General features: G+C 43.1%; 1 protein-coding gene across 3 annotated transcripts in view; it reads right to left on the reverse strand.

Moving 5' to 3' along the window:
• Positions 1–22955, reverse strand: part of POLR3C (RNA polymerase III subunit C) — a 191249-nt gene that overhangs the window by 27647 nt on the left and 140647 nt on the right. For all 3 annotated transcript variants that reach the window (XM_078671274.1, XM_078671273.1, XM_078671275.1), the window contains exons 10-13: positions 21208–21268; positions 20691–20841; positions 4648–4749; positions 4032–4081 (exon numbers count right to left, since the gene is read on the reverse strand). In XM_078671274.1, coding sequence (XP_078527400.1) covers positions 4032–4081; positions 4648–4749; positions 20691–20841; positions 21208–21268 — 364 coding nt within the window. The remainder of the gene's footprint in view (positions 1–4031; positions 4082–4647; positions 4750–20690; positions 20842–21207; positions 21269–22955) is intronic.

Here is a 22955-nt window from a genome sequence, read left to right on the forward strand (position 1 = left end):
GCCTATTGGCTTAAGACTCGATAAAGTACTTGGCTGTTTTATTTTTCTTTAGCATTGAATTTTCCTAGTTTTTAATGCTTTACCTTGCGGACCGTCCACATATAAACTTGCAATCTGCTCTCATGAGATGGCACTTCTATTATCTTATTCAGTTCGTTTCCGGATCATGAGGAGGTGTCATCTAGGTCCTGGATATCTTTACACCGTGTTAAGTTAGCATGGGCTCATTACCGGTTTAAACGCCATTTTTCCTTTTTTGCAACTTCTGCACACGACACTTAGTTGTTGCTTTAGCTTTCCACCTAGTAGTTCATCGTGGTTTACATGAGAATAATATGTTATTGGTCTACTATCTGCTTTACTTGTTAAACTATATCTGTACAGCGAGTGCTAAAGTTTCAAGAACAACACGATACAGAATTGTTATGAGGTCTGATCTCCACGACTTCATACTCATAACATAAGTGCAACTTCTGCCAATTCTGGGCATGAGGCGGGTTTTATATTGCTTTGCCGAACACACATACACAACAGTTGATGCGGTTCACATGAAGAGAGAGCTGGTGTATGCTGATGTGATTCCTTCAAATGTAAGACACTAAAGTATGGACACGCCCTAAACCAACACAAAGAGACCTTCTTAGCAAATAATATAATATGTGTATTAGGGAGGGTGAGATATAAGCAGCCGCGGGCCGTGGAGGGAGTTACGATGGGGCAGGGAGGCGGGGAGGGGGAGAAGCAGGGTGGAGCCCTCTCTACCTTGCCCCTCCCCCTCCCCACCTCCCTGCCCCACCGTAACTCCCTCCACGGCCCGCGGCTGCTTATAAGTGTTGCTAACTCTTATTCATTTACAGCATGTTAACATACTGTCACCATTCGCTTTTTATGTACTAGTAACTATGCTGGTAATTTTGCTACTGATAATATGTGTACTTGTATTCTCCACCCTGCTTCTCCCCCTCCCCGCCTCCCTGCCTCACCGTAACTCCCTCCACGGCCCGCGGCTGCTTATAAGTGTTGCTAACTCTTATTCATTTACAGCATGTTAACATACTATCACCATTCACTTTTTATGTACTAGTAACTATGCTGGTAATTTTGCTACTGATAATATGTGTACTTTTATTATCTAAGGTACTACGCCTGAGAAGACGGCATTAGTAAATAAACATTTCAAATACACATGTGTTCTTCTTAACTCCATGTTCTGGTTTCTAAGAAATATATAACGACCGACTGTTCATGAGTTCCACGTATCCTGAGGTACTATAAGTTCATATTCTGGATTGTCTAAACATTGAGAGTTTGTTATATCCAATGTGACACTGTACCTAGCTTGCTAAATAGTTTTTGATTACTAACGTGAGTTTTGGGACACCCTAATTCGCCGAGGTTCCAATCCTCTGTCCACAGTTCTGTGTGAGAACAGAAACCCTGCGACAAGGGCACCCCCGACCCTTGCTGGAGCTTCATCACACTTGCGATACAACTCCAGCAATGCGCCACCTTTACGGCACAGATACATCACGCATCTGTGCTGTTTTTGCCCCATGATGCGCCGCATTGTAAATGCAGCACACCATAGGTGACGGAACAGCGGCACAGAATGACTAACACATCCCTGGTGATGCGCCAGTCATCATAAATCTATCCCTATGCTTCTTATCTTGTTAGAGATGAACCGCCATATGTATCATAAAAGTTATTTGCATTTCCTAAATAGCGAACTTTAAGGAATAAATAGCGATTCTTTACCATTCCTAATTTGCGATGAGCTATTTGCTAATTAGCCGAATGTAGCCCAATGAAGCCCAATGTAGCCCAATGTAGCCCAAAGATGGCCGCCAGACACACAAAAAAACAAATGTAGCCCAAATATCAGCCAGATGTAGCCCAACTATAGCCCAGTGACAGAATGACCAATCAGCTTCGCAAACCTCCGTTACGCGAAGCGGAGCGCTGTTACAGATATATATCTTTTTTTGAACGTTAATTTCTCAAAATCCACTGTAGCACATATATTGAGACCTACAAAAGGCACATCGGGCTACCAGTCCCTACAATTTTGCCAAGTTTCGTGCAAATCCATTCAGCCGTTCGGGCTAAAAGTGAGGCCAACCGCCCTATGGAAATTAACATGGGAAAAACACGTTTTGCGACCCCCCTTTTTTCTCAGCTCCCCCTTGACAAACCCCCCCCCAAATTTTCAGTGGCTGCTCAGAAACAAAATGTTCCATTTTCCTGAAAATTTCAGCCAATTCCGTCCACAAACGCCAAAGTTATTAGACATAGAATTTTCAAAAATCCCATAGAGAAAAAATCCTAACTATATATACCTACTGGCGACCGCCAGTAGGTAATATATATATATATATATATATATATATATATATATATATATATATATATATATATATATATATATATATATTTTAAGTTGGAATTTCTTATTTACTTCTTGCATTAAAGTTTAAAGTTATTTTTGCTTTTCATGGTAAATGATTCCCAAAAATTAACTCCTTCCCACAGACATCTGAAAATACCCTGAATAGTTCAAATCAAATAAGCTTAAATTACAAATTGTTTAACTCAGATAGTTGTAATTAATTAGTTACAAAGTGTGTGTTTATGTCATTTCGCTTAAACTTGAATTTAGCTTGAATTAACATTCTTATTAAAACAGATTGTGGGAGTTTAAAACTGGTTATTGGGAGAGGTGCACCCCCTAACAGTGCAAATGTATATTACTTCCTTATTCTCCACCTACATTCTTCGGTTCCCACATCATTGTCTTCTATGCAACTTTTTTTTTTTAATGTTTTGTAGTAGATTAAGCTTTTCCCATGTCATCAAATAAAGACACAAAAGTTGTTGTACAACATATGCTTTTGCAAATGTCCTGGCTGTAACTATTTACTGTGTAATGAAAGTTTGCACTGATGCTGCCTGGGATGTAACTGTTCTATGTATGTGCGTAACAGCTGTAGTGCCACTTCCCATACTTTACGTGTCCCATGTATGTTAGCGAAAGCTAAACGCCTGTCCTTCTGTTATGATGTGGCTATTGTCTATGTTAGGGAAACATGCACTGCTGCTGCCCATACTGTATTTGTCCTGTGTGTCCAGTGAAGCTTAGCAAAATATTTTAACTATAGAAAAAAATCACTGGCTAAGCCAATAGGTCTCGCCTACTCTTTGCCAATGTCTTTTAGCACTGTTAAACAAGTTACTTACCTTCGGTAACAATATATCTTTGAGAGACATATATTAGTTTTTTAACCGCATGCGCGCTGCGGCTATTTTTGCGCTGCGCGTTTTTTTTCAAAAAGCCGCGTTACATGACGAGCTCAGCTCGTCATCAGCGTGCGAGTGGCGCAATTGATGACGAGCTCAGCTTGTCATCAGCGCCGAAGTGGTTAAAAAACAGTCACAGACATGGGGATCTGCTGACCCCAGCAGGCCACCATACCTGGGAGTGCTAGACATTCCAAATGAATATATGATGATACAACGCGATCATGTTGATCGCAGTATCTTATAACGCGGGTTTTAAAACGCAAGTCGTTTCAATGACTTGCGCTGGAGGGCACTGGTCTTAGTGACAGTGCAATTTACTATTCCAACACCAGTCTACATACAGTAGGGAAGTTGTTGGATAGTAAATCGTATTATTCTTGAGCTTGCAGCGCCCTCCAGTGCAAGTCATTGAAACGACTTGCGTTGTAAAACCTGTGTTGTAAACCTACTGCAGTGAAACTCCGGCGTAGTAAAGGTCGTCTCCCATTCCCAATGGGGTCGCAAATTGTGCTGCCTCATGAATATTGATGAGGCATGCAATTTGCGACTCCATTGGGAATCGCAAACAGTGTCTGAGACACTGTTGTACACGCATTTTGCTTGTTGCAAATTGCGAGTCACACAAATTGCGAGTCACAAAGCAACGCAATTTGTGAGTCGCAAAATGCAATCGTCGTACTTCTGGCCCAAAAACAAATAATGAAACTCTTTAACAGAGAAATACAACTCACTTGTTCTCCTTTGTTTCAAAGTGTCTTCTTTCAATCAAGTTGGCAACAGTCTGGAACATCACAAAAAGTACATAATTTAGTGAGAATGGCAGCAACAAACTAGGAAAGCATCAGTATAGGTCACCTACGACAAGCAGAAAAAGGGCAGACCTTTTGCATTTAGCCATATAATAATTGTGTACTGTGGTTGTTTAATATATTAGGATCTTATAATGATGCAACACACGTAAAAATGATGTTAACTTTTCCTGAGAAGATATTAGAGGGAACATCCCAAAACCACAATTTAGAAAAAGCGCAGGTTGCAAAACATGCATCAAACATGATACTAAAAACATTAATATGGTTCCAATTTGCGATTTAATAGTATTACGCTACTAGGAAATATTATGCAAACTTGTTGTCACTCTGCATGCAGTATTTTGAACAATGATGCTAATATTGCACTACAAATAATATTCAGAGAAAATGTAAAATAAAAAATAAGATATTGTTTGTGAATTGCTTAAGTGTTGTTCTAGTTCTTTGAGTTTAGATCACCCGAGTACAGCTAGGGTGCTGAACAAGTACATGGTTCCCAAGATTATAGAGCTTACTGTACATATAGTGCTTGTACCTTGTAGCAGCGGTGGAGAAGCATTCTTGCTGTGGAGAGAATGTTTACTGTGTACAGGTAGAAAGTCCTAGACGGGGCATGGTCTGGTGTTTTTGGAATCTCCTGGTGGAAAGCAAAATGAGAGAAATACATTTTTTTAATCAGAGAACCCCAAAATGATGGTCTCAAATCATGCATGTGTTCTCAAACATTCTCAAATATGTTAAATATGTTTTTTATTCGGAATTCCTTGATATTTTCCTCGACCTTGATTCCCACCACCTGCCACATTTTACAGAAAAAAGTGGTTAAGCCAGACTGAGGAGGTACATTCTCTTTATTTGTAAACTTTTTTCCTCCAAATTCTTAAAGCTGAAGAATTGAAACTTTCAGGGAAATTTTACTTTGCACGGTGTACACTATAGGACCACAAATCCCAGCTGACTGCTGGGCATGCATGCTGCTACGTCATGCCATACTTACCCAGACCAGGCAGAAATAAAACAATGAATTTGCATCCAGAGGCAGAAATCACAGTAGTGTTTCAAACAGCAGACATCTGGAGCAAAAAGTTCCAAATACGGCCACGGGAACAGGGAAGATTCACATAACTCTAGTTCAATGCGGACATATTTTAGCTAGAAAGAGATTATTTACTATAAAAAACACACCATAAACTGAAGCAATGAAAAAACATATGAAGGATTTAATGATCACCTCACGGGAGCAACATCAAAGTGGTCTCTGTCATAAATTTTGATCAACCACCCACACTCCTCATCATCATCGGCATTCAAAGGGAATAGGTAAGGATAGTAATGTAGAACAGCCCTTAGTTACCCTACAGTCTTACTACTGTTGGCCTAGACTTACACACCTGCTTACGTCTTTGTTAACCCAGGGTCCGGAGGTGTAGCGCCTTATACTTGGTGCCATACACCAGACTCCTCAATAATCAAGGTGAGGTGCACTACAGGGACTAGTATGCTCATGGAAGGTTCTTGTTCTACTTTAAATGGGGTTGACACTTACACCTATTAGTGATGTGTCTGCACTAACATATCCATCCAAAATTCACAACCAAGTCAGAAATGTTTCTCTGCTTGAAGATTCATCAGGATATATGGATATATAATATATATATATATATATATATATATATATATATATATATATATATATATATATATATATATATATATACACACGCTCCCTTTTCACACCAAAAAGAAACGAGTCACTCTTACAGCGGGTGCTTTGAACCGCGTTGGTGTCCGCGGTAATACAAGACAGCTCCAAAATCCCAAAGAATACCCAGCCGGGTTAGTCAGGACAGATAGCACTCACAAGCACGACAGTTGCTTTCAGCAGGGGGTAGGTTTATTTAGATAGACGCGTTTCTGGAGATAAACTCCCTTCGTCAGTATTTACATCTGTGCAACTGAATACTGTGCCCATATCTATGTTGCCATGTATCATGAACACAAGCGAGGGACCACGTAAAGCGCCTCGTGGGCGCCATCTTTGAATGTGCAAATACATTATTTACAAAACATTGCTCGCGACTGTGTTACACCAAACATTAAGCCGTGTATCGGCATGACCGTCATCTTAATAATTGCCTGCAACATTTATAATCAGAAAAACCATTAATCTCTGAATTACATGGCTAAGATGACTAAAGAACAACTTCAAACTGTGTATCAAGTCATAAATCGGACATAGAAACAACAGGAAAATCTCGCCGTGGATCGGCAATGGCAGCCCCTATGGACTGCCTACTTAAGGTGCAACTTAATATGTAGCAATGTGTTAAACAAACATTCACAGAGAGTTAATAAAAATGGCATCTTTAACCCCAAGCCTTGTTTTGAAAAACATCAAAATACAATTCATCTTAAAGTCATTATGTCATAATTTTTTACAGAATCAATATCTTTTACACATCATTGTCAACCCAAATGCGAGGCCAGTTCTTCTCCCATATTTAATCCCTTAGGTGCTCTGGTCTCTAAGTCTATAATATAACGAGACTCAAGTCTCCTTAGCGTGAGCAACCTATTGCCCCCTCTTGGATTTGCTTCAACTCTGTCCAAACAGAAGTATCTCAAAAGATTCCTGTCACTATGATGTTTAATAGAGAAGTGGCGTGCCACCGGATAAGTGAAATCCTTATTGGCTATAGCCCGCATATGCTCTAATATCCTCAGTTTGACAGGATTGATCGTACTACCCACATATCTCAGCATGCAAGGGCATACAAGACAGTAAACTACATGGTCAGAGTAGCAAGACATGAATTTACTGATCTTTTTCCCTCCACTGTGCCCAGGGACCTCATAGCTTAAAGTTCTTTTACTTGAGAGGCAGGCTTTACACTTTCCACAAGGGAAGAAGCCTTTGGCCTCCTTTAGTGTACCCTGGCGCTTCTCAATAGGTCGCAAATAGCTATGAACTAATTGGTCGCAAAGTGATCTCGCCTTTCTGTATGTAATCAATGGCACGTTGGGTATGTCAGAGCCAATGATCGGGTCTGCTTTCAGAATATGCCAATGCTTTGATAGAACCGTTTGCAATTTGTGGGAGTCCGCAGAATAAGAGGTGATCATGCGGAATTTGCCTTCTGTGGTAGAGGCTGGCTTTTTAGTGAAAAGGCTAGAGCGAGGAACGCTTCTAACCTTATTCAGGGTCTCTCTTAAAAGATGGGGACTGTACCCCCTTCTCACGAATCTCTCCATACACTCCAAGGCTGCTATTTCAAAGTAATCATCCTGGCTGCAGTTGCGTTTCAATCGCAGAAATTCCCCGTATGGAATGCTGTTAACTAATTTACGGGGGTGGCCACTGGACGCGTGTAAGACGCTATTCCCAGCCGTGGGTTTGCGATACAAATTCGTGCAAATGTGCCCATCCCTAATGCTCACTTCCAGGTCCAAGTAATTGACTTTTTCCTTGTCTATATTTCTAGTGAATCTCAGATGAAATTCATTGTCATTGAGCGTGTCAATATACTGATTCGCTTCCTCAATAGAACCATTCCATACTAGGAACAGGTCGTCAATGTACCTGCTCCATTGTACCACATTGGAGTTCCAGATGGAAAATCTGGGGGCCCAGGCTACCTGCTCCTCCCACCAGCCCACGAATAAATTTGCGTAGCTGGGGGCGAAGCAGGAGCCCATGGCTGTACCAGACTGTTGGCGGTACATGGTGTCCTGAAAGAGAAAAATATTATTACGTAAACAGAATGCAATTAATTCTAATAACATCCTATTATGCATTGCATATTTAAGCTCTCTCTTATTGAGGAAGTACTCTATGGCATGGAGACCCTGGTCATGATCTATGCAAGTATACAAACTCGTTATGTCCAGGGTAATCAGTATGTAGGATGGTTGCCAGTTCAGAAGTTCCACCTTCTCTATAAAGTCCGTGGTGTCTCTGATGTATGATTTTAAAGACAGCACGGAACTGAATAGATGGTGATCTAGGAATTTGGAGAGGTTCTCCGTCAATCCTCCCATAGAGGAGATTATGGGTCTCCCAGGAGGGTTGTTGATGTCCTTATGGACTTTGGGAAGATGGTAAAAACAAGTTAACACAGGGTTGGTAGTCTTGAGAAAGAGATATTCCTCCAGATCTAGCATCTGTTTGTCATACCATTTCTTGAGTAAAATATAGAGATCATTAATGCTGGATAGGTAATCTTGTTTCTTTATTATAGCATAGCATGAAACATCCTGCAGTTGACGCATAGCCTCAGCCACATATTTGGTCCTGGACATAATGACAACGTTGCCTCCTTTATCGGAGGGTTTGCACACGATAGTTTCGTCATCCATGATGGTCTTAATCGCTGAATGTTGTTCCTTGGTGGTATTGAATTTTATTCTCCGATTTTGTTGTGTGGTTCTCATGGCCATAAGATCTTTAGTGACTATTTCGGAAAAAATGTCGATAGAATCCACCGCAGTCTGCGGAACAAATTTAGAAGGCACCTTGAAATTACTTTTAGGTGCAGTCTGTTCAATGTCGACATTAGCCAGTCTTTGGGTGAGGGTATTGTCAGTTGTTTCCATTTCCATATTGCATTCTTGCCGCAAGTTATGTAATACTTCACAAGCGGTGAGATCGTTGACAGTTAATAGATCCGTGTCCTTTTTACTCTGTCTTAGATGCTTTGCTTCTCGGGCTGTTGGCTTAGTTTTATGAAACTTGTGCAATTTCATCTTCCGGACGAATTTAAACAGATCGATACGTGTCTGTGTGTACTCCATGCTTTTATTTGGACAGAATGTCAGTCCCAACTTAAGACCGTGAGCAAGACAGCGGACGCTGTCGAAACGCGTTGGTTTCTATATTGTTTTACAACCCCCGATGGATTAATGGATTAAAAGAAAATATACACTCGAGAACGCCTACAGCCTGTTTCTTTCTGCGACTCCATCCTTCCCTTTGCTGGGGAAACCTGTTGAATATATATATATATATATATATATATATATATATATATATATGAATGTGCATATAATTTAACTGATTTAATGTTAAGTTTATTGTTGCAATCAATTCTTATTTTTCGAATGTGTACATAATTACAACAGTCTGGGGCAATGAACTTCACATAAATGCCCATCCAGGGTTTAATGTCATGAATGTTTTTTAATCAAAACATATGTAAATAATGCACAGATCAAGATGGCCTTTCCAAATGTAAAGGAATCTGAGTACATCTTCTATGTTGATGAATTAAGAGGAAATGGCGTAATTTCATGGATTTAGTGAAACTTTATTTAAATTGTTAAGAAACATGTCGTGCATTTAACAGTCGAAAAAGGCGCGATACCGAAACACGTCCTGTTTGTTGTTTCAATACGGTAATAAATACGTATCACTTGAACCACAGAGTGCGGTATATTCTTTTACAAAAGTGAAGGAAGTAGAGCGAGATATATATTATATATATATAATATTACTCATTTGTATGGCGCACCAAATCATCCCCAGAGGAATCTCGCGGCGCCTGAGAAGAAGACACCCACTGAGCATTATAGTCTTAAAACAGCCAGGTCTTAAGCAATTTCTTAAATCGAAACAGGTTGGTGCAGGCACCGATCTCCTCAGGGAGACTGTTCCAGTGATTGGGGGCTAGATGAGAGAAGGCCCGACCACCCATTTTGACCTTCCTTATTCTCAGAGTGCAAAGCAGATTGTGATTACTAGATCTCAGCTGGCGCACGGGGCGGTACAATTCGAGTTTCTTCTTGAGGTAGGCAGGTCCATTCCCCTGAAGAGCCTGAAAGACCGTCCATAGCAGCTTGAAAATAGCTTGTTTCCTCATAGGAAGCCAGTGTAATTAGCGTCGTAGCGGTAAACAAGGGGTGCGGGCCGGTTTATTGAGGGCAAGGCACTCTGCAGTATTTTGTACCACCTGGAGACTTGATAGTAGATCTTCCCTTATTCCAACCAGCAAAGAATTGCCATAATCCAGTCGGCTGACCAGGACCCACTGGATGAGGGTTTATCTTGCCTATAAAGGGATCCAGGGTAAGATTTTTCAAAGCATCCGCATTGTATCGAAGCAGGTGCTTGACAATGTCTTCACCTGTTCTTACATCGATAATTTATTATCGACTCTAATGCATAGATTATTGGCCCAATTTTTTGGGGAAGGCGACTCTCCTAGTTCAGATGGCCACCAATCTTGGGTCCACGGTTTCTCAGCTTTACCAAACAGCAAAATCTCTGTTTTGGTGGAGTTAAGTTGCAGAAAGTTCTTTCTCATCCATCTGGCTACATTGGACATACAGTTATTAAACTTTAGCTTGGTTGCTGCAGTGTCATCCTTAATAGGGACTATCAGCTGCGTGTCGTTAGCATACGACACAGTCTCAAACCCACACCTTCTGATGTCTCCGGCTAGGGGGGGCCACATACACATTAAAGAAGGTGGGACTCAAGAGGGACTCCTTTATTTACCGCAGTCGTTTGGTACACAAAGGAGTCCAGCCGGACACAATGTGTTCTATCCGATAAATAGCTTTGGATCCATTTAAGGGCCATGCCTCTGACACCAATCTCTTGCAACCTATCCAACAGGATGCGATGAGAGAAGGTGTCAAAGGCTGCTGACAGGTCGAGGAGGACTAGCATCGCTGGTGTCCCGTTATCTAATGACATCCTAATGGTGTCAGTGACCTCTAGTAGGGGGGCTTCAGTGCTATATGAAGCCCGGAAGCCGGACTGGGAGGAGTCCAGTAGGTTATGTTGTTCTAGATAGCAAGAGAGGTGCCGATTAATTAGTGTCTCCATTATCTTAGAGCAACAAGGGAGGAGCGAAATCGGTCTATAGTTTTGAAGATCTGTCGGGTCAGCTAGCGCCTTTTTAAGCAGTGGTTTAATCCTAAGTGCATTAGCCACTTACGAGGGAATGTAGCTGTGGCTAATGAAATGTTGCAAATTTCAGCAAGCACATCATTTAGGACCAGGGTGAGTTCTGCCTAGACGGCGGGTGGTACTGGGTCTAGTGGGGATCCTGATTTTTGATTAATTAATAAGAAACCCACTTGCTCACCCGTAATATCCAGGAACACTTCTAGGTTGGAAGGGCTAGTATATTCCTGAAGGAGTGCTCCCCCATGGTCTACCTCCTCAGGCCCAAAGGAATGGTAGATTTGTCAATCTTTTGAATAAAATGACTGGCTAATTCCTCACATAACTCTGAGTAGATAAAGGAAGCGGATTATTGGCCCTCGGATTCGTGAACTCCTTCAGGATCTTAAACAGCTCCCTCGAGGAGTTCTTCTCTTCCATAATACGGGAGCCTAGATGTGCTCTTCTAGGTGAGTTACAGCTGTTTAAATAGGTTCTGTGAGCCGATCGATAGACTGATTCATCTAACTCAGATTTGGATTTCCTCCATTCCTTTCCTTAACCCTACATAAGGGCTTTTCTCTCTTGAGGGTGTCTGAGCACCAGGGGGCTGGGGGTGCCCTATCCTCAATTGTTACCCTCTTAAGTGGTGCAATAGAGTCTAGGGTCTCTATAATTGAAGCCTCGAACTTCTCTAAGGCTATGTCACAGTCTTCACAGTTCGTGAACGAAGGGGCGGCGATATATGTTTTACTGAAGGCAGAGGATGTCCATTATCATTTCCGGAACAGTACATTTTAAATTCCATATACTCGCATAACTTTGCAATGAAGTGTTTTCCAAACCATCAATGCTATTTGATGATACCTTGCGAATTCATGAACAAAATATTTTCCTTGAAGTTCAGGATACCAATTAAGTATTCAACGTATCTTTAAGAAGCAAAACCATCTGTTGTTCATCCCAAGGGGTTCTTCCATATTTTCAAGGTTTTTTAAGACAATTTTGGTCACACCATGCACCAGGCCTTTGAATCTTAGGGAGATCAAATGTGCCTCAATTTAACTAAATTATAGGAGATTGCAACACTGACATGGATTAAATCTTGTCTCATCATTATAAGTTAATGTAAAATACTGTCACATTAAGCTGAAGCTATGTGTTTATTCCCTTTCACATTATTAGGGGGTCATGAATGACCTTATCTTGCAAAGAATTCCCGGCTTGAAATTCATCTAAGTGGCTGTTACAAAATTTCACTGAGGAGGCCAAATGACAGTTTTGGTAACCAGACCCACCTCTCAAAAGCTCTTTTCCGGAATGTAGGAAGCTGGCTCTTTATGTGATATATCAATAATCTCAAATAGAACATGTAAAGAATCCAGGGGCTTGATCTAGCAATCCCAAGGTGCTCTATTATGGGTAGTGTGGTCGAGCAGCATTGAGCTCAACCATAAGGAGTGCAAGACATCTGCAAATACATGCAATGATCAATAAATGACACACAACTCAAGAAGGAGATCCACACCAATTTAGAACAAGCATTGGCAAAGCCAATAGGTCTCGCTTTTGGGACCTTATAAGTATTTAGTTATGCAGCACAATATCCTTGGTGCAACAACATAAACTGTTGCATGGCTAAACACTTATAAGGTCCCAAAGGCAAGACCTATTGGCTATGCCAATGCTCGTTTATAAAGCGAAGGGACTGCTGAAAATGTGTTGATGCACCCGCCAAAAATCTGAAGAAAAAAAATATATGACCTTGAGGGTAGCCAGTGGGTGGGGACAACGGAAGTGTGGGGATGGGGGGTAAAATAAAAATAAAGCTAAGTGGGGTGGGAAATCAGCACACGAGGGAGAGAGAAACATGGGCTATGGGGAGACGTATATGAACAAGTGAGCTACATGGAGGGCTGGGAGGTTTAGCAGGAAAAGCACACCAGAGAGACAGAGCAACAGACGAGGGAGAGAGTAGCATGGGGGAGGGGTACTCGGCAGGGTGGAGAAGCTAAAGAGAGAAGGGGCTGGAAAACACATGCACATTCTATAGAATGCTGCGATGTCCCCTGCTCAGTTTAACACTGCTCTAATTAACGACTGACCTGGAGGTAGGAGGAAGCGGAGCGGTCAGTCAGTGGCCCTGTCATAATCCGTTAGAGAAGGCCTGGCCTGCTGCCTGCCACAGGAACTGTGGGCGCAGAAGGTGACCCCACTGTCAACAAGAGATGCTTGCTGCAGATAACACTGATGGGTCTCTGCCTGAATAATGAGGCTCACAGACCCCTTCAGCGCTGATGGCTGTCTCCAAACCCTAGAATTACAGAGGCTTGACATGTCGGAGGGGAGCTTACAGAAGCTGCATTTCCGGGACTCGAAGTCTTGTTTGATGTCAGCCTTGGAATGTCTTAACCCTTATTTGCTGGAAGCGTTGGCCTCAGGTTGAACTTTTCACCCTTGTAAAGCACTGCAGGTTAAACGGAGAATGGACGTCCCTCCGCAGTAGACTCTCGTACGCTTTTACACAATACATGTTTCATATTAGTTCATTGGTAACTTAATTAGCTCATGGGCTAACCAAATGTTTGTCAGAAAGTTTCTTTACTATATCTTGTTCGATGTTATTACAGTTAGCTGTTGGCACAGGTACACAAGACGAGGAGAACTTAATAGGTACATGGAGTCTGTACGAGGTCTGTTTGTGTGTGTTTGTGTGTGTTGTATTTATGTGTGTTAGTTTGAGGGGGAGGTGAGCGAGTGTGTGTTTGTGAGTTGTGTGTGTGCGCATGTGGGATGGTGAGAGTGTGTGTGAGGGGGTGTTAGTGTGTGCTGACATACCAAGCACGTGCAAGAGAAAAATAAAAAGGAGAAAGAAGAGAAAAGGCATTGGCGCGCTTTCGTGTAGGTATCTAATATTCACAGGGTGACAGTGGGCCTGGGAACGGGTGAGGGCGGGATAGGCCGGAGCACGCACACTTGCTTCATAGTTGAACTTCTGCCCACTGCGTGGGTATGCGCACGTTGCCTCCTTCTGAATAGAATGTTTTCAAGAACCGCGTGTCTTTCATTTGTCATTTCATTATAAAAGGCTCTCTCCCTTCCAAGAAGCCTCAGAGTCAGGAAGTTCTGTCTGCCCACACAGGAAATTCCTTCGCAGCAACTTCCCCAACAAGCATTAGTGTGCTGCTGTGAAAGTGACGCGACCGCGAAACTGAAAGTGATCTCATGCTTAATGAGGAAGAGAGGGGTGGCGGGTTGTGTTTGTAGAGTTAATGAGCCATGATGAGCAGATGACGGCTGTGCGTGTGTACGCACGCGTAACCGCAAGCTTGAGGCCAGCAAAAGCGTGTGGTCAGACTTTTAAAAGCTCACTTACTAAATGTATCGCCACAGCAACGCATGCGCTGGCTCAGGTGAGATCTAAAAATAGCAAGTATCTTTATATATGTTTAGGCATCAGAGAAAAATAGTTCAGGTAAGTACCTTTTTAAATATAAGTTCTTTCAAGTTAAAAAAAGTTGACATTGGGCAATTTAGTTCTGCAATGTTATCCTATGGATGAAGAAAAAGTTCTGCAAACAGTTAAAGTACAGTGACTTACAGGACCAATCTCCAGGAGTTGAGGTGAGTGGTGGGCTACATCCAAAGCAGCACCAACAGTACACCACCAGTGGCACGATGGCGGCCGGGTGTAAGGTGCAAATCAGTGTTAGGAGCCCATTGTTATTCTATGGAGATCTGTCTCTGCAAAAAGAGGCAGCAGGCTCTGGCTTAGAGGTCAGTCGGGTTGAAACAACAGGGGGGCTCAGGCCTCACAATGCCCTGGGATGTTGGGACACTGTTGGTCCTCTTGTCCACTGTCCCTGGGGCAACAGGTGCAGAGGTGTCCTTAGGCGTTTGGTTTTTCCTTACCGAAGCAGTCACAGTAGAAAGGGCCTGCGTGCATAGGCTGCAGGTGACCTTGGAGGGTTCACGAGGAGTGAAACCACAATGGACTTGGGCTCTGGAGGGCGGGGGGACCTTGATGACACCCTCAGCCCACTTCCACTTGGGCTTAGAGCTACAGGTGCAGTGGTGGCTCGTGGTGCCGGGTTTTGGCAGTTCCAGAGGCTTCAGAGTCCTTTCTTTGGAACTGCTGTGAGATGCAGTGAACAGTTCCACTGTTTCTGGAGTCAACACCGCAGGACAAGTCAATTTTGGCACAGTTTTGACAAGAGATGCAGACAGTTTGGAGGGGCTGGTACCAGGTCAGCTGCTTCTTCTCTCCTCTCTGCTTTTACAGCTTTTCAGTGTCTTCTTTCTTCATGGGTCATCAGGGTATGTTTCTCTGGTGCCAGAGACTCCCCAAACTACAGAATTTAGGGGTGTTAGAGGAGATGTAGTGACCCCAATGGTCAGTAGCAATTTGGCTACTACCCTACAATCCCCTATGAACACTTCCTGTGGAAAACAGGCATATCCCTTTCCCAGAATTCCTAAATATTCCATTACAAAGTTGGCTACTTCTGAAAAATCGTGTCCACCTCAGAGGTGATACTAGCCTGCAGGTGGCACGCCTACCTAACTAGTTCATTTTCCCACCTGTCCAAGTGCCAAGGGTGTTCTTGACAAAGGGGGAGGCAGACTTGCATTCCAAAGGCAGCAGCTCTTTGAACCTTGCCAGCCTGAAGAGGCTAAACAGCAAGTCATCCTGTGGGAGGGGGTGTTACACCCTCTTCCTAGACAGGCTTTTGTTCTGGGCCTCCTGAGAGCAAAGGCTCTCACCCTGGAAGGTCAGACGAGTGTCTTGGATGGCAACCCGGCAGAAACCAGTCAGGGAGCACACCGCAGGCCAATAGGTTTTCAAGGGGCACCTCTAAGGCGCCCCTGCGTGCACATATTGAAAAATCCATCACGGGAATAAGTATGCGTTTATCAATACGAGATGTTGGATACCAAACATCCCGATGTTCAGAGAAGCCCTCATGTAGCTGGGGAACTCGTTTTCACCAGTGTCCAGCACATGTTTTAATATGGCTGCCCAGTCCACTTGCACTGGTAGTTATATGGCTGACCAGCACAGGGGCATATCTGCTCATGCAGGTATGCTCTCCCATGTAATATTCAGCACCATGCCTTAGGGCTGTCAGGTCTGCTGTAAGGGTGACTTGCAAATATCACATGCAGTGTTAGGGCACCTGGCACACAGGGATGTGTGAAATGTTGTGTTTTCACTTTTGTCTGTACCAAGACTCGAAGCCTGCAATGGCAGTCTTGCATGTACTTGGTGAGGGGTCTCTTAGGGTGGCACAATTTGTGCTGATGCCCTTAGGGACCCTCTTTAGTATCGCAGGCCCTAGGTACCAGGGGTACCATTTACTAGGGCCTCACTGAGGGTGCTAAAGGTTTTGCCAATTGAGGAAACAATTGTACAGTTTTGGAAAAGGGCTCTGGCACTGGGGACCTGGTTAGCAGGAACCCAGAGCACCCCCAGTCAAAATCACATCAGTTACCAGGCAAAAAATAGGGGTGATCACGTCAAAAAGTGCTACTTTCCTACAAAGAGTAAATAAACTGCTTGCTCCTAATGCTTCCATTAACTCAGTAGATCTGTCTCAAGAGGTTTGTGATACCCTGTGCAAGCTCTTGATCTGACAGATATTTCCATTGAAAAGGAGACATAGAGGCACCTCCTACCCATTTCCTTACACAGGAAGCATCATTACATCTATGCTGCTAGCTGTCAGACAAGAAGAAGAAGAATTTAATTTGAAACCTCTGGACTCATGTGAACTCAAAAGTCTGCTTAATAAGTTGTAAGAATAAATTACCCACCCATAAATGTGGCACTCCTGCACTTGTATATTTTATACATTCAGGTGCTAAGAAGATAACAAAATGGAATGTGTACAGTGGTTAAACAAAGCCTTACAAAAGTTGATCAGTGACCCATCGCCAACACGATGTTTGGTAAGATTATGAACACGCTCAATTAATCATTTTCACTTCGCTGGAGAGACTGGTGGAGTATCCCCTTTATCAGTAAGTAACTTTTGATTCTATGGCAATGGATCCATGGCATCTGATTAGACAGCCAAGCAGTATATACCATTTGAACAAGAGCTTCAGCACAGGTTGGCAGACTTGGGTTTTTGCCTTTGCATTCATAAATCAGAATTTGTTTTATTAGAAGGTGCATGGCAAATTACATGTAACCACCATGCGGATTTTCAGCACCGGTTTATTAGCCACCCACAGACAATTATCTTTTGGTTTTTGTGTATGTGAAATACATGCAGTCTGCTTACCACTTGTCAATGGAAGATTTGCCAGTTGCTTACTGTTGCCTAAGTTGTGCGTATACCATGAACTGCTAATTGGTTAATATAGACAACCTCGGCCTGCAGAAGTAGAAATTTAAGCCCTTTTCACATCAAGAGTTTATAAGAAAGCGTCTGCTTTGGTCGTTGTTTTTTTTGATGAAAACAAAATGAAATCTGGTCATAAAATTATGAAAATTGTGAGTGTATCTGCAACGTTATTTTGTCACCACAATACTTGATGTGTGGCTATTGTCACAAAAAAGGTGTTGATTTACCTTACTGCCTTATTCTGAAGTGATAACCACCTAGAAGGAGGAGTTCCACGTCTTGTGTTTCGGAACCGACAAGTGCCTTGGTTGAAATGACTGACATTCTGCACCATAATTAAATCCAATACTAAGGCCGGGCAGAGGAAAACACGGGTAATCAGCCATGTAAAGAGACACAGCTGTCAACACCAAATTGATCCTAACGAAAACATGACAAAGAGATGACGAAGAGATCTTCATGGTCAGTCTCCGCAAAAATTGTATGCACTGTTCTGCTCACTGAACTCAGAATCTCTCCTATCTTTCTAGTGTACCTCTACTTCCAACTCCATGACCCCAGCGATGCCATCACCACTGAACTCATGGAAAACATGAGCAACATATCACTCACGCAGCGCAGGACACACACTCGACCCCATCTTCACCTTAAGCAGTAGAGCCAGGTACAACCACACCACACAACTCACCTGGACAGGCCACCACAGCATACATTTCACCATCATAGGACCCACCTACTCCAGTACCACACCACCGAGATCCAAGCAAAGAGACTGGAAAAATGTAGACTCTACTCAAGACCCAGAAAAAGCAGCAAGAACTTCTCCCGATGGATCACAGAACGCGCCATCGCCCCAACCATGACAACCAAGATCAAAGAACCAAGCAAAAGAGCTAGCTAGTTCACTGAGTAACTGCACTCCACCAAATACAACTGCCGACAACAAGAAAGGAAGTGGGCCCTCAGCAAAAAAAACAGAAGACCGCTCAACTTTCAGCACAACCCTCCACCAGTACCACCGCTTCCTAAAAGGATCTAAGACGAACTCCCTAGCAGTCCACATCAAAGCCTGCGCTAACCACAGCAAAGAACTCTTTGCCATTATGAAGGAGTTCACCAATCCCGCAGCCACCAAGAACAGCACTCCCTTCCAGGAACTGTGCTACAACCTCGCTAACGTCTTCCACAACAACATCTCGGCCATCTACGAGAACTTTGGACATCAAAACTCTGCTGCAGACACCATCAACCAGCTCACTTCCATTAACACAAACCCCAGACACCATCTTACCAACTGAAACCTCCTCACCACGCAAGACACTATCCGCATCATGAACTCCGTGCATTGAGAGTGCTCACGGATCCTTGCCCCCACCACGTCTTCAACCTCGGAAGCAAAACAATCTGCAATGAACCTGGGAAGATCGTAAACACCTTCATTACCGTGGCCTCCTTCCACGAGGAGCGGAAACACACTGAAGTGAGGAACCTCCGAAAGAAACCCTCCGCAGACCCAGCTGGCCAAAGCAGTACCACCCCATCTCTCTGCTCCCCTATCCAGCAAAAGTCCTCAAGAAAGCAATCAATTGGCAACTCACCCAACACCTAGAAGACTACAACCTCCTGGACCCCTCCCAATGCGGATTTGGAGCCAACCACGGAACAGAGACAGCCCTGATTGCAGCCACAGACAACATCAGAGCCCTCCTGGACCACGGGGAAATAGTAGCCCTCATCCTCCTGGACCTGTCAGCCATGTTTGACATGGTCTCCCACCACATCCTGATTTACAGCCTCCATCACATCAGGATCCAAAGAAACGCCCTGCAATAAATTGCCTCGTACCTCATCGGCAGAACCCAAAGGATAAATCTCCCTAAAATTCAGCTCAAAATCCAACAAAACCATCAGTGGAGTCCGCCAAGGATCGCCCCTAAGCCTGACCTCTAACCCCTACATGACCCCCCTGGCTGACCATGTCAGATCACACGGACTCAGCATTATCTCTTAAGCAGACGACACACAGATCATCCTCTCACTGTCCGAAGACCCCTCCATCACAAAAGCTAACTTCAACAGATGCATGGTGAACGTCACAAACTCGATGAAAGACAACTGTATCAAACTCAACACGGACAACAAAAAAGTCCTCACCTTTGGGAACACGCCTCATCATGAAATGATACATGGCGCTCGGCAGAGCTCGGAACACCCCCAGCCCCAACAAACCTGACACGCAATCTTGGCATCATCCTGTTCGGCAAGCAATCCATGAAGAACCAAGTCAATCCAGTCTCATCTGCCCGTTTCCACACCCTTTGCATGCTCTGCTAATTTTTCAGGTGGCTACCGGTCAACAACAGAAGGAATGTCACGCAGGCTCTCATCACTAGCAGACTAGACTACGGAAACAGACTCTACATAGGAATCATGGAACACCTCCTGAAAAGACTCCAGACAATACAGAACTCGGGGGCAAGACTCAAACTCGACCTCCCAAGAAGGACCCACATCACACCCAATCTCAAGAAACCACATTGGCTCCTGATTCAGAAGAGATACCATTTCAAGATGCTGACCACGAAGGACTAGCATACATCTACAAACGCATGACCTTCTACCAACCGACCAGACTCCTTCGATCAGCCTCCCTCTCCCTCACAGACACCCCACTGATATGCCAAATCAACAGCAGAGGATGCTCCTTTTCACATCTGGCAGCCAAGGCTGAAACAACCTTCCCCTGCACCTCAAGACCGCTTCGTCACTCCAGCAATTCAGAAGGAAACTGAAGACCTAGATGTTCAATGGGTCAGACGTCCATGCAGCAGCAAACCACTCCAGCACCTTGAGACCCTCACAGGTGATTTTTAAATCTCTATAAATGATTGATTGATTCATTTATGGCATTCATTTGCATTTATTAACCAGCTCTGAAGCAGACAGGTACATTCATACAGTGCTGAGGTAATCTCACAGGCAAACTCTACCTTGTTAGAGGTACATTGCTAAGTTGAGAGAATCATGTACATATTTTTCCTTTGCAGGTGCAATTCATCTTATTGTGGAGATTCACAGACAAAAATGCATAAAGATAGAATTAAACACATTTCTAAAGAGAGATGCCTGACCAATAAGGATACAAAAAATGCATTTAATGCAGTCTGATCAAATGTATCTACTGAGTGAAATAGGATGGCCTAATAATTAAAATATAATAACGGCTGTGAAAAGGCACACAACTCAAAGACGAAGACCACATAAAATATGCTTACTTACAACACACATTAAAAATGTTCTTCCTTATCTTCTCCAAGTTGTCAGATTGAAGTGTGTACTTACCTGCAACGCCACCAAGTTTTCAGACAGCATCTTATATAGCATGTCCTTGGCTTCTTTGGCAGGCACCATTGCAAAGTCCTCCACTTGCTTCTGCTCTAGGTGCCTCTTACTTAAAAGGAGTCTAAAGATCCTGGCGCAGCGGGAGCCAAATCTGGAATATGCAAGAGATGAAACAACCACAAATGAAAAAGAACTGTGTCTAAATCTGCATTTTCTAAGGAAGGTTTTGGAGTATTTTCAGCAGAGAAATATCCAGCAACAGTAACTGACTTGGTCTCAGCTTTCAAAATCAGTTACAGGTAGACAGCCACACCAAACACTACGAATAAGTGGCAACAAAAGATATTACTTAAAGTTGTTGTTCATGTAACGACTGTCATAATATGTGGTGACTAAAATTAAAGGGAATACTAAAGAAGTAGAAACTGAAAAGCAGTTAATGGATTTTCCAACAAATACGGGATCATGGATGTAGATGAAGAGGTGGGGCAAACAAGGTAAAATCTAACATCCTTACCTCTCCTGGACAACAGAAACCAGTGTTGCAGAGGCTAAAGATTGAAGAGCCTTGTGAAGGTCTGTGTTCAAAGTGTTAAGGCACAATAAGATAATTCACACTTTAAAGCACTGAGCAGCAAGAAATGTCTCCTCACTACTAAACTAAAGGGACCTAATTTGTATAGCATAAAAAGTCAAAGAGCAAAGACAGACTGATGAACTGGGATAGAATGTTCAAGACTTTCCGACCTTTGGCCATGGCTATCAAATGATGCACTATGTTCAGCTCTAATGGCGTTTCAGAGACATATAATCTTTAAATTTCTTAAACGATTAAATTCTCTCAGACAAGGAGAGGATCACTGAATAACAAGTTACTTACTTTTGCCAATGCTTGTTCTAGTGGACACTCTACTTTATAATATTCCCAGGTGCCAGACTGGATCCGGAGATTTTTGGCTGCAGTAATCCCTAGCCTCTGCGGGAAGTTGTGCAGTACCTCACTAAAAGTGCCAGAACAGTGCAGCTTATAAGCATCACTCCGCACGCCAACTTCAATTTCTTATATTTTCCACTTCTGTACCCTTCGACATGGATTGTTAACAAATGTTTATTACAGTGTGCCGAAACTTTTTGGGATGCTTAAAAGAGGCCACTCCACAGATAAAGGAGGTGGGAGCACCTCTGCAGCTAGAGTATCCAATAGAAAAAGATTTATCAATGGTAACTTGTTTTCTGATGGATACTTCTAACCAAAGATTCCTCACTTTAGGATAGATTTCAAATCAGTACCTCCCCAAGGTTGTAGGGCTGTGGAGTAGTCCAGTGTCCTCGACAAACCTAGCTGTCAAGGAAGTAGTGCTTCATGAGAGTATACACCAATGCTCACTTTGCAGCCCAGCAGATATCCAGGACAGCCCCCCCCCTTATGCCAATGCAGCTGTAGTTCCTTCGACCCCAGTGGAGAGGGCTCTCAGAAACTTCTGGGTGCTGCTTTTTGGTCAATTTGTAGCAGATATTAATGAAGGGGCTCTCAACCTCGACAGGAAACTCTTCTGCGTAGCCTTCCTTTTCTTCAGAATATCCCACAAAAAGGTTATCATTAACTTCACATTTAATTTATAAATCTTTTCTTGATGTATTCAAGTAGCAAAAACAAATGAACATATATCTTACAGACAAAATCGGAAATTTTGAACTCTTGTTGTCGAACATAAAATGCACCCGAAGTATATCGCTAGTACACATAGCTATCATATAAAAACACTGTATCTTAAAGAGCTTACGGATCCACCAGCAATTTATTTTTATGTCTTTAATACTCAGAGTGAAGTGGTCTATATTGCAAAATCAATGAGATACTACTTCAGCCTGTGAGCCTGCCGGAAGTTTGGGAGTGAGGCCTTTTCGCCATGATCGCGCCACTCTGCATGCAGCTAATACTAGCAGTAACGCCACCAATTTCCTGGAAGGACTAGAGACATCAGTGACATAGCCCAAAGGTAACGGTAGCAGTGTACAAGTCAACTGGGTGTCAGCTTTGTCACTGATAACTTGCGTGGCCTCAAACCAGTATTCAAGTATTGGGAGGCAGCGCCAGGCTAAACAAATACGGTCAGCTGGGTATGTAGAACATCTAGCGCAACCTGAGGCTTCTGTACCAGTATATGGTCCAGACGCTTGGACGTTTACTATGGTCTATTCAGAAACTGGAAAGGTAGGACTATATGCCTTTTATTACTGGACATTCATCTTCTCCGTTCGTAG

This window comes from Lissotriton helveticus, chromosome 12, assembly GCF_964261635.1.
Source record: "Lissotriton helveticus chromosome 12, aLisHel1.1, whole genome shotgun sequence".
Classification (NCBI taxonomy): domain Eukaryota; kingdom Metazoa; phylum Chordata; class Amphibia; order Caudata; family Salamandridae; genus Lissotriton; species Lissotriton helveticus.